Raw genomic sequence first — 12,782 nt, forward strand, 5'->3', positions numbered from 1 at the left:
GTTTGATAAATCCCCCCCTACACACACTGTGAATAGACTGCTGACGTTTGATAAATCCCGCCCCCTCACACACAACACAACACACACACACACACACACACACACACACACACACACACACACACACACAAGAGACATAGATATGTGTCTTCAATGTTATACATTTTATTAAGTGTTTGGAAATCAGTTAGACCTATCTTTAATGATATATCTTCTGATATATATTCGGGACAAAAATCATTGTATACAATTGAAAAAAAAATCAGAAAAATCCATCTAGGCAATACAATAATATTAATTTAGGTGGTGATGACAATAACACAATGACCACACCATACACACTGTCTGTATTGTATAATACACATTGAAGTCTTGCTGTATGACACAGTAGAGTAACAATGCTAAGCATTGAATAGTTGAATCATCACATAACTTGTCTACAATACCTTTTCAAATAAACCTGCAGATATACTTTAAAAAAAAGCAGCACCAGACATGTTAATTACTGAACAACATGTTCACAAATTAATCAGTCAATCAAAAATAAATTAAAATCTGAAAATATAAAAATTATAACTTTGATGTCTTCAATACCATGTGACACTATTAGCACTAATGCGGACAATCTCTATCAAAAAGCAGCAGCAACTCCAAGGAGGCAAAGCACTTCACATTCAAATGCAATGTTCAAGTAGCATCTTTAAACACCACCAGTGACTGACTAAAACACAGAGCCAACCAAGTTTATACACCATAATGTTACATTAATTCAGAGGTTAGCTTGTCTTTTTGTTGTTGTTGTTGTTGTATGATTTAACATGAGTTGACCGATCTGGCAGCAGGTGGGATTTCTACTGTATAAACTTTGTCCCAGATAACGTGATCCATGCATTTGATTTACACATGCGTTAAATTGTTGTTTTTCATAGGGTCTACTAAAATAGATGATTGGCAGAAAGTTAGGTCTAACATTGATAATATACAGGTGTTACAATTTATTTATGAATGTGTTCCAATTAATGTTGTAGGGGAGTATGTGGTCATACAATAACATTTACATAATGGCTTGTCAATAATGGCACAACTTAGGGAAATGTGGATATTCCTATAGGATCACTTCATAGAAGTGATGTTATAAATAACTTCTAAATAAACTCTAATACCTCTAATTCATTCAAACTCATCTTGTTGTCTTTCCACAATCTATATGGTCTCCTTTCTCACAATACATCATTTCAACACTTTTGTCCAGCACTGCACTTTCTTTAATCAGGTCTTTTAAAATTGCACTTCTCCACAGGGCAGTTTTTAAATCCGAAGCATAGATACAGTAAGTAAGAGCAACTTACCTTCTAAAATGTTTTTATATTAGGCCTACTAAAGTGTATTTCATAGCCAGTGATGTAGTTGTAAAATACAAATGGGTGTGGTAAACGCTGAAGCACCCTATACTTTCAATGCATATTTACGCTCACGCAAAAGAAAGAAGGTGCGTAAACGGTGTTTACGTGCGTTTACCCTCCACTACACCACTGTTCATAGCCCCATAAACCGTGTTGTGCTTGCAAAGCACTAAATAGACAGTCCCATGTTACAGGACCCAGGAACATCATCTCTGATTATGTTGTCATTATGCACCAGTATAGGTTGGAAAAGATACATATATATGACACATATGTGGCACTGGGTGAGAGCAGTCTCTCACTTCAGCCTTTGAGTAACATTGGCTAAGGCCACAGCAAAGGCCTGCACTGCTGAGAAAGGATACTGGAAATCCAGGATATAGGCGTTCCCATCGATTCTGCCAAACTGCATCACCTGTAGAAAGACAGGGGGGAAAATCTGGGAAACAGATATAACGCTTTGAGGAAGGCCTGTTTTCATTGCTCAATGTCTACCTGGAGCTCGATGGGTAATGACTCAGCTAAGCCATAAAGAGGTCAATGTGACAGTTGGTATTTTAAGCAACCACAATACTACACTGATTTTAGAATTCTAACTTATATACAACTGCCGTTATTAACAAATCATCCAGGTTTCTGTAAATAATAAAAGCAAAATCTTACCTGTCTGCCATCCAACTCGATCTGAAAGTTCTTAGCAGACTCCTGAGTGACCCGTCCTCCAAAGTCCAGCTGGTAGACTTGTGTTGCCTCGTTCCAGAGTGGCTGCTTATTGGCCATGACGTAGACGAATCCCTGGCTGCCCAGCCCGCGGTCCTCTCTCTCATTGGCCTTCCTGCACTTGATCTCTTCCAGTTCACTGGCCATCCTCAGGCTCCTCTTACTCTTCCAGCCCTTCTTGGAGCTCTGGCTCTGGTTCATCAGTTCGTCTCCACTGATGAAGAGCTCGGGCTCGCTCTCCGAACTGTCCTGGAACTCGCTGGTGGTACTTGTCCTGTTGAGCTTCTTGGTTTTGTTCAGCTGCTCCCTCTGGCCTTTGGGTTTCTTCTTCTCCCTGCCGCCCAGCCTGGGGCTGGAGATGAGGGAGTTGAAGTCGGAGAGGGCGCGCCCTTCCTTTTTGGATTTTCCCTCTGAGACGGTGGTCATGTTTGCCTCCTCAGCTCGGCTGTCCAGACGTTTACGGCCCTTCTTGCTGAATCTGTCAGTCCCCTGCCGGTCTGGAACAGGGCTTTCATTTAGAGAAGACGGCTCCTGGAAGCTACTGGCAGATTCCGTCAGCTCCTCTGTGGGGCTTTTGGGTTTTGGCAGCATGGTTGGTGGAGGAGGAGGAGGAAGTGAAGGAGGTGGGGGAGGAGGAACCGTAGGAGGAGATGGGGAGAGGACTGGCTTCTCTAACAGTTGATGAGACTTGCTGGGCAGGGTGGCAGAGCCTGAGGGGTCCTGCATGGGTAGGCTGTAGGGGTTCCAGGGGTGCAGGCTAACAGGTTGCAGCTGAAGCCCGGCACAGGAGCTAGCTCCTGGGTACATCGGTGGCAGAGGGCAGCAAGCCAGGTTGGCAAGGTTGGGAGGGTATCCAGGTGGCAAGACCAGGTTGGGGTCCTGCTGGGTGAACTGGGGAACTGGGGCAACTACTTCGTTGGGAGGGCAGGGTGGTGGAGGGCTCTGCATTGACTGGAGTGGAGGTCCACCCTGACCTCCCCCTGGAGGGAAAGGTGACAAGGAGATCTGGTAACCCGATGGGAAAGTAACAGTGCTTGGGCTGCTGGGGGGTTTTGTTGAGAGTAGGAAAGGCAGCCGCGTCATGTCCAGGTGCTGAGCATTGCTGAAGATGAGTGGGGGTGGGGGCTTGTGCGTTGGTGGTGGAGGGGGAGCTAAGATAGTCTGTTCTTGAGGTATCCAGAACTCCTCTGCGGTGTTTGGGTCCCACTGGTATGGCGGAGGACGTTTCAGAGTCAAACTAGCCTCCCCAAGAGTCAAGTGACGACACTGCTGACTTAATGCCTCGTCTTCAGTAAAGGCAGAGTTCACGTATACAGTCCTATCCCTGCTGTTATCAACAGGACTCAGCAGATTGTACGATGACTGAGAAGCAAGAGGTGAAGTGCTTTTGGAGTGGACAATGATGGTGCTGTGATGAGCACCTTTTCCTGGTGGGAAATCCTGCCGCACCACAGTGCCTCCTGCTATGCCACTGCTGCTACTACCACCCCCGCTAACACTGACACTGGTGCTGCTGTTGTTGCTGCTACACTGAGTGCAGGTATATAGAGCTGTTGGCACCCTCTGCTGGTAAGAGAGCGCTAGTGCAGCACTGTTGATCTTAGACTTGGACGGTAGAGTCCTTGAAGCATCAACCATCTGGGACACCTTCAAGCGGGATTCCCCATCTCGCCTGTCACGTCGCAAGGTAGCGTGAATCATGTGACTACTGTCCATGCGTTGGGGAGGAGGAAGTGTTGTCGTGTTAATGTTAACCTGATTGGCTGGATCTGGGTAGGGGGGTGGGTCTCCGCTGGGTATGGAGTATCGTGGCACCGAGAGGCGGCTTAGAGTCGCTGAGCTGTAAGGAAGATGGACTTTCTTACTGTCAGACGATGAGGTGACTTTAAGAGTGGCCGAACCTCCCATGCCTTGAACAGCGTAGGCGTTCTGGTTGCGTATGAGTCTTCTGCGAGGGCGACACACCTCCTCTACATTCCCACTGCTGTCAAAGGTCGTGATCCTCTCGTATCCCATCTGGTACTGGAGACCAACTGGGTGGAGTGAGAACTCGTCTTTCTTCAGACAAGGGTCTGCTGTGACCAGTATGTTGGGGTTGTCACAGTTGGTGATGAGGGTCTGAGGAGCGGTGGAGGTTGTGGAGGTGGCTGCAGACACTACGGTTCCTGGGTAGGGCGGGGGAGCGTTCACCTTCCTCATCTGGATCTCAAGGGAAGTCTCTGCATCGAGGAAGGAAGGAGGTCTAGACCGTAGTGTGTCTGTGTCTATGAATGAAAGAGTTCTAGATCGGGAGGAGTCCACATCGAGGAAAGACGGGGGTCTAGATCGCAATGTACCGGTATCTACATCCATGAAAGAAAGAGGTCTAGTCCGTATTGTGTCTATGTCGATGAATGACGGCGGCCTAGATCTTGATGTGTCTGCTTCGAGGAAGGAGGGAGGCCTAGACCGTAAGCTGTCTACATCAATGAATGATGGAGGCCTGGATCGCGGTAGACTTGGCCTGCCCAGAGTATGGCTCTGAGTATGGCTCTGCTGTCCTCGTTCTGGTCCCAACTCTGGACTGGGGTGGGGTACCTGAAACTGCTGCAAAGAGATGGCGGGGTAGCCAGTAGGCGGAGGGGGCAAGGTGATCTGCAGCTTCAGTTGCTGCTGCATTTGTTGGTGCTGCCTCTGCATCTGTTGGTGTTGCTGTTGTATCTGCTGATGCTGCTGCTGCAACTGCTGCTGTTGCTGCCTCATCTCTATAATCTGCTGTCGGATCTGCTGTTGTTGTTGCTGCATTTGTTGCTGCTGCTGATGCATTTGCTCGTGCTGCAGTTGCATCTGTTGGTGCTGCTGAGCGATTTGCTGCTGTTGCAAGTGTTGGTGCTGCTGTTGGATCTGCTGTTGTTGCTGTTGCAGTGCCGCCTGTTGTTGTTGGTACTGTTGTTGCAGTGCTTGGTGCTGCTGAGTCTGTTGCTGCTGCTGCTGTTGGATCTGCTGTATGTGAAGCTGTTGTAGGTGTTGATGATGTTGTGGAATCTGTGGTTGTTGGTGCTGTAGTTGTTGATGTTGTGGAATCTGTGGTTGTTGGTGCTGTAGTTGTTGATGTTGTGGAATCTGTGGTTGTTGGTGCTGTAGTTGTTGATGTTGCATCCTCTGTTGTTGCTGCTGCTGCGGCTGTTGCGTTTGTATCTGCTGTGGTTGTTTGGACTGCTGTTGTTGGTGCGTCTGTTGTGACTGAGGACGTTGTTGGTGAGGTTGTTGAGGGACGTTATGTTGAGGCGGAGGTGGAGGTAACGTTCCAGCCAGGAGGGGACCCATCTCTAGCCCATTAAATATCACCTGTCCTGGGTTAGAGTACCTTCCTAGAGTCCCACTGTAATGTACTGCCACAGCATCCTGACCATGATCAGACCCCAGAACAGAGGCTGAGGCTGCTGCTGCTGCTGCTGCTGCTGCTGCTGCTGCTGCTGCTGCTGCTGCTGAAGCCGTAGCTGTGGGATTGGTCAGGACATCCAGCTGAATGTTCTGATTGGCCAGCAGGGACTGGACCAGACCAATGCTCTGAGTGGGGGACATGGCCTGGGCGGGGCTGTGGATGGGCGCGATGGGGATGTTGACCGTACATGGAGGGTTGTCACCTGTCACTCCAGATGGTCCCGTTACTGAAACACAAGTCAGGGACTCTTATGAATTACATCAACATACACATTGATCCACACAAATTTCAAATTCTGAAAATCTTGTATTTAATAATCCTGAAAAATCCAGTGAAATCCAATTCATTCCTTCATTCATACCTGGCAAGTCATCCTCATCCTCACTGAAGACGTTGGGGTTAAAGACAGGCAGGCTCATGAAGTCAAGTGATATTCTCCGCACCTCTGGAAGGTAGATTGTCATCTGCCTTGGTTGTAGATGGAGCAAACTGGTCTTATAGATAACTGAAATGGTGAGAAACATGTCTTTGGTCAAATTTGACAGAAAAATTACAGAAAGGAAATAGCAGTCAAAATAAAGTAAAAACGTAAAAAGTTTAAATTAAATTGGGCAATGTGTGATTTAATGTGTACATTTTGTTCTTCTCACATTGTAGTGATCTTACCTGCACCCAGATTAGCAGGTAAGAAAGAAGCAAGTCCCACAATTTTGAACTTAGTCCCCCAAATATTGGACGTGACTTGAGCCAGGTAATTATGCTGTGAAACCAGGCAAATAAAAAGGCAGATGGATTATTTGGTGATTTTTTTTTAACCAAATGAAAGATGATCTCAGAACCCAGAACCAAGTATTGTATGTGCTAGCTAGCTAGCTACCTGATTTACTTCCGGCTGTGGAAGTGGCAAAATCGAAACAAGCGAAAACAGCAGTTTCACATAACACATATTCAGATAATACCTCAGAGATTCCATCCATGGACATCTCTCGACGTGTCAGACTGGGAGAACGAATCAGAGGCTTCTTCGTTGGTAACCTTGGCGATCGAAGCCCTTCCTGACTAGTCCTAGACGTCTTGGGAGATTTTCTTGATTCAATGTTCCTTCTACGCCAGAAAACAACAAAACCAATGACAAATAAGAGCAAAATAGACTCATTTTAAATAATAAACATTGTCGTTACAACAAGTTAGAACAAATCAAATGATAAATATGACATTTAGGAAACTTGAGCTATTGAATTAGATGGATCAGCGACAGGCAATGTTTAGGATTAAAGTTGAATATGGTAAATAGAAATCTTATAATGTCATTCCTACAGAATCTAGACCACTGTAATGAAAGATACCTGGAATGCTTGGGAGACCTGTTTCCTCTGGATAGTTTAGGCGACTTCTTCCCGACCCACTCATCACTCAACTCAATGTCGCTGGAGTCGGAACAGTTACAGCTGTCAGTCATGTAGGAGATCATAGCATTCACACACACCTCGTCTGAAATAAACAAAAAAACATACATACAAACAAACAACAAGTAAAAAAGGATCTATGACTCAACCTAAACAGGTCAGAACTGTAGAACTTCTGAAGAACAATAGTAGGGGTAGCTGTTTGTGTCTGACATACTATCTATTTTTTAAAAGCTCATTATAATACCTTTTCCTGTGCCAAGCCCACCTGCTTTGCTGTCTGTTTTGGGGTCCATGATGATGAACTCTGGGCGTAGCTTGCTGATGCGTCTGCCTTTGAGGATAGGCACCAGCCCCCCTAGGTGTTCCAGGTATAGGGTGTAACAGGGTCCCCCTGCCTCGGGGTTGTCCTCCGCTCGCTTCATGGTGCAGTGCAACCTTTCGTTGCCAGCCGTGGGGTAGCTGACAAAGTCCCGGATGTTGTTGGGATCAGGAATGGGAGGCTAGAGAAACAAGAGAAGAGCATTAACAGTTGGTTCCCAATTCGCACCCTACCCCTTCCCTTGGCCCCTTAGCCCTTTAGAGCTTTAGAGTCTGGATAGTTATAATCAGGGTATTGATGGAGCTTCCAGCACAGTTACAGATCTACAAACATTAAAGGGTTACGACCAAGGGGTGATGTGATTTTGAAATGAACAAGCCTTTGAGCTGAGATAATAGCCTACAGTAGCCGACTGAATAAATCTCCTTCTACCTTGATGGTGGGTATGAAGGCGGTGGTGACATAGGAGCAGAGTAAGGAAGGCATGTTGAGTTTGCCCACGTCCCTCTCCTCCCTCAGGGCACTGGCGATGCCCTGTTGGCACAGCAGCTGCAGGCTGGCCACCCGGTGCTCCACTCGCACCACATACAGCGCCGGGCCACATGCCAGAAACAGACGAGAGTCTCTATGGCCCCAGCAGATGGTGGTGATGGGGCGCTGCAAGGCAAAGGTTGACAAGGCAGGTTTCCAGTCAGCCCTGTTGTATTCAGATTGTATGGAACCTTGATTTCTGGTTTTCTCCATAGCCGACTGAACTGAACGAGACTTGGAAGTGTGGCAAGACAACATTTCATATTAAGTTTAATTCCTGTTAGAATTGTGGTTATTGGTTGAAGATTTCAGATGACCTATAGACTTTTACTTATATGTGTTAGAGGACCTACCCAGAAGGCAAAACTGGTTGAAATTATGCCATGCCAACAGATTAAAACAAGTTTGTAAATATCACCCTAACGTTTCAGAGGATGAAATCAGAGGGGAGCTCACCTGGGCAGGTGTTTCTAACGTGTAGATATGTTCTCCTTGGACGTTGTAGAACTTGACCAGGGCGTTCCTCATGATAGAGCCAGAGGGGACTCCAGGGACACCATGTCTCTCCATCCCAGCTACTGCCAGGAGGTCCCCCTGCGAACACCACTGTACCTCCACATCTGAAGAGGAGAGGCTTCAGTCACATCACGTTCATACTGGAGAGTATCTATATATTACACAGTGGTGGGTTTCCCCAGTACATTATCGCTCTTAATGACAGCAAACTACTTCACTTTACGAATTTGGTTTGCTCACACACAGAAGATAGATAAAGTCAGTACCTTTGAGTCCTGAGCGGATGACGGTAGGAGCGAGGTCATCGTAGTTGTTCATCAAACTGATGTCTCCTGATATGAAGCTGACTGTCAGAACGGGCTTCAGGTTACGTACTAGGGGAGAGAAAAATATACACATTAGCCTCCTGGCCAATGTACTGTCGCCATCGTAGTGCACAATCATAGTGTTCAAATCAGTGGTTAAAAAAAAGTTAGCGGTACATTAGAGAGAGGTATAAAACAGGGATTCCCTTGTTCTTTGTTTTAGATTTAAAACAATATATTACCTTGAGGTGGGTTGTTGTCATTAGAGTTAGTGTCGATATCGGTGCCCAAAAAAGCAGTGCTTACATTATCTAAATAAGCACACTATCTTACATAATAATTACTACATGATCTTACCTTGAGGTGTGTTATTGTCATCAGAGTCGGTGTCGCTCTCTGTGCTGTCCTCCACCAGGAAACAGGGACAGTTCCAGGACATGCCGACGATGCCATCTGACTCATGCAGGAGGACGTGGGCGATCATACGACCATGGCAGTCCATCACTATCACCTGACCATCAGCCGTACCAAACAACACCTGAAGTACAGTGGGCAGGAATCATTTTATGAGAGAAAGCCTATATGGAGCCAGTTTCCTGGACATAGATTAAGCCTTTGACTAAGAACAAAATATTCTCCATTATAGGGTGTAACAGGGTCCCACATTATTTTTAGTCCTGGACTAGATGTCATCTGTGTCCTGGAAACCAACAGATGATTTAATATATCAGGTGTATTTGTATCTGTATGTAAAAGTGTAATACATGTAACAATGTTTTGTTTAGGTGTGATAAGGGCTTTATTGATACATTTAATGCATTGATTGATTGAGGCGGTTTACCTGTTGGTCATCAGGTGTCCAGATGCCACAGGTGATCTGGCTCTCCAGGTTAATCTCTGAGGACCAGTGTCTCTGTCCGCTGACTGACCCCACCAGGACAAACCCATCCCGGTAGGCGATCAGGGCCTGGCTGCCATCATGAGACCATGTGAAGTCACTCACCTGATGGAGAAAGATGAGAGGTAAGAGTAAACATACATACATCAATACATGATATTTTCACAAATACAAAGAAATATGAACTTTTTTTTATCCTTGAACTAATATTTTTCCCATCAATTAATATATTACTCTGATGATGATGATAATGATTGCGCATTTCATATGATCAATGATGATGTGTGTGTGCTGATGACTTCAAACTTACCTGGGCAGGTACAAACTTACCTGGGCACCGCGGTCATTCACTAACTCCACAGACCACCGTCCCTCATATTGAATCCAAACAAAGATGCCTCCCTCCATGTCACACGTGGCCAACTTCTGAAAGGGCTCATTCCAACGGACCAACACAACCTTTAGAGAAAACACAATGCAACTGCTATTACACTCCACCAACACAGGGGTCTGTCTAGGAATGTGAATGTGGAATACAGTTCAATATTCAACATGAAATAGGCCTCCACTGTCCTGATGGGAAAAACAACAAAACAGTGAATTTCCTCCACCCCAGTTGCTGATGGTACAGTCAGCACAGATGTGAGCTCTTACAAAAGACTCAGTATAACCTAGATGCTACACAATAATTGAAAGTTATCAGACGGTTTCAGAGAAAATATTGAATATGTATATATATATATATATCTACATACTATACATACTTCACACTAACACACATCAAATAATGTTCTAATGGTTGCCCAGTTCTCTGCCTAATAAGATATTGAAAACACAAAAATGACAAAGCCGGCCCACACACCTCACTGTTGTGTCCTCGCAGGTTAAAGTTGATTCTCTGAGGGGTGTTCCTGTCTCTCCTGCAGTGGCTGGATGTGAACGTCACGCCCACCACCCCTCTCCCGTTCCCAGTGGCCAACCAGCCCTCCTCATAGTAGCGCCGCTGGCACACCGGTTTGTCCTTCTCGCTCTTGGGGACCCGGCCCTTCCAGGAGAGGCAGAGGATGTTGGAGTCGCTGCAGAGGATGGGACCATGTTCCACAGCAGCTAACATCCTTACTGAGTGACCAGGCTAGGAGGCAAACAGAGGAGGAGAACATGGTAACCTTTATTTGTGTGTGTTTTCTGTGTTTCCTATGTTCTTGATTAAAGCATTTGTGTCTCTAACTTTTAATGTGTAATTGCTGCTGGTCTTGTTATGCAGGATTCGCATAACAAGACTCACTGTTTAATGGGATTCACTGTTTAAATAAAATAAAAATAGTTTAATTGACTGACTTGCTTGATTCTTTGTTTGTTTTCGTTTTATTTTATACATCACACTTTATTCTAGGTCATTAGGTAGGCTAAAGTGCTTAGGTTATTCTCCAAGAGGTAGGCCTATTAAACCATCCAATATAGTCAAGTCATAACTCAATATTACTCGGCTATATACGACCAGGTGATATAACATGTAGAATAGAACACAAAATAAACGAAAATTGCCCACATGTTACTCACCTCACAGTTCCTGGACATTGTTGACTACAATTCCTCCTCTGTAGGTGGTGTCCATGTTTCCATGCAGATGGTGCACTGAAGACCAAGAGAATTCCTAATGTCCGGAAAAGAGAAAATAATATATAAATGAAAGGTTTCACAGCATTCAGTTTACTACACCAAGACGGCTTGGGCCTCAGGTCTTGAAATGTCTATCCTGATTGGTACCCTATGACAGGGCCATTAAATAGGCCTGTGTATTCATGGGATTCCAATCAAGTGTCTGACAAAATACCTACAATATGGGGCAATGCAGTTTGATGACTATTCAATGTCAAGAAAAAATGTAAAGTTAAAGAATGAATTAGGCTTAAGCCAATGTATCTATTCCAATAATATCAATAACCTGTACACACGCTATAGATTCAATCGAATAGGTGAAGTCTTTAAACAGGAAAATCACTGCCTTGTCCATTCAGTGCATCAAGCTTGAAATGAATATTGCTCTCAGCTATTAAATGGAATGGCAAGCGAGAATCATGGTCTTTATGCAACACTGCATTGCACATTCTAAACCGAACACTCTTGCGTTCGTGTCTCCATAGGTACTGAGATCAGTCTGTTACGTCATTAACACGATACTGATTCAATAAAACTTATAGATTTCAATTAATACACGGAAAAATACTAAAACCTTATGGCAAGCGAACGTTATATATATATATATATATTGTAATATATGGTGGGCTATTTCTTATATATATATATATATATATATATAACGTTATATATATATATATATATATATATATATATATATATATATATATATATATATATATATATATATATATATATATGGTGGGCTATTTATATATATATATCAGTAGGCGATCCATCGGCTATATTTTCCATATTTACAATAAGATGGATACTCAACGAATCAATCAAATCGCGCTATCACAGTGAATTAAGATAATGCATGGAAATGAAAGCCATCACCCTCATCCACCGCTTTTCATTTAGATGGAATCAGAGATCTCGAGGAACCTGTATAAAACGGATGATTTCCCTCTTTCGTATTTCTTTATCTGACCAATTTCAATCGCAAAACTGACAACATGTACATGCCACATACACACACAACAAAAGAGCACACGATGCAGAACTCACTTTATCAAATATAAGGTCGCTGTCATATCCTTGATCTGTGCAGTACACCAAATACTTGTAATGATAAGGTGCAGTCGCGTTGCCAACAATAGTGTATATAAACCCTGGATTGCATTGCCATGTGTTGGCCATTGGGCGGCTTTGAAACCAATTGTCGGCCATATTGGCACTCCCTAGTAGGAGCAGTCCTGCATATCAAATCAAATCAAATTGTATTGGTCACACACACAAGGTTAGTAGATGTTATTGCGAGTGTAGCGAAATGCTTGGAATGAATGGAATTCACAAAATGTCAATTTAATGATTAAAGAACAAAATTGCACATATTTAAGAATTTTTGTTGTAGTAGTGGGGACAGTAACAACAGTAATCTCTACAAATTATATTTAAGAGGAAAATGTTTTTTTTTTATATAAACTCGGCAAAAAAAGAAACGTCTCTTTTTCAGGACCCTGTCTTACAAAGATAATTCCTAAAAATCCAAATAACTTCACAGATCTTAATTGGAAAGAGTTTAAAAACTGTTTCCCATGCTTGCTCAATGA

At 44.1% G+C, this 12,782-nt stretch overlaps 1 protein-coding gene across 4 annotated transcripts; it reads right to left on the bottom strand.

Moving 5' to 3' along the window:
* Positions 1 to 149: 149 nt before the first annotated feature.
* On the bottom strand, positions 150 to 12,405 carry LOC129813157 (tubby-related protein 4-like). Of its 4 annotated transcripts, none has more exons than XM_055865403.1 (16): positions 12,238 to 12,405; positions 11,086 to 11,179; positions 10,388 to 10,657; positions 9,856 to 9,984; positions 9,469 to 9,630; positions 8,985 to 9,165; positions 8,589 to 8,696; positions 8,263 to 8,426; positions 7,708 to 7,932; positions 7,222 to 7,456; positions 6,893 to 7,038; positions 6,507 to 6,656; positions 6,214 to 6,307; positions 5,909 to 6,052; positions 2,067 to 5,773; positions 150 to 1,818 (listed from the first exon to the last, which is right to left on the bottom strand). In XM_055865403.1, exons 2-16 carry the CDS (start codon positions 11,101 to 11,103, stop codon positions 1,702 to 1,704), a joined length of 5,850 nt encoding a protein of 1,949 aa, XP_055721378.1. In that variant the 5' UTR covers positions 11,104 to 11,179; positions 12,238 to 12,405; the 3' UTR covers positions 150 to 1,701. The 4 variants fall into 4 exon arrangements, with proteins under 4 accessions (XP_055721378.1, XP_055721376.1, XP_055721379.1 ...); XM_055865401.1 differs by having other exon boundaries at positions 7,201 to 7,456; XM_055865404.1 differs by having other exon boundaries at positions 6,507 to 6,651; positions 6,894 to 7,038; positions 12,238 to 12,404.
* Between the last annotated feature and the right edge of the window lie 377 nt (positions 12,406 to 12,782).

This window comes from Salvelinus fontinalis, chromosome 16, assembly GCF_029448725.1.
Source record: "Salvelinus fontinalis isolate EN_2023a chromosome 16, ASM2944872v1, whole genome shotgun sequence".
Lineage (NCBI taxonomy): Eukaryota > Metazoa > Chordata > Actinopteri > Salmoniformes > Salmonidae > Salvelinus > Salvelinus fontinalis.

Coding starts and splice junctions, on each gene's coding strand:
- LOC129813157 (XM_055865401.1), bottom strand. Junction 9,166..9,468: donor GGACACCTGATGACCAACAG/GTAAACCGCCTC, acceptor ACTGTACTTCAG/GTGTTGTTTGGTACGGCTGA. Junction 7,039..7,200: donor TGGGCTTGGCACAGGAAAAG/GTATTATAATGA, acceptor TGTTTATTTCAG/ACGAGGTGTGTGTGAATGCT.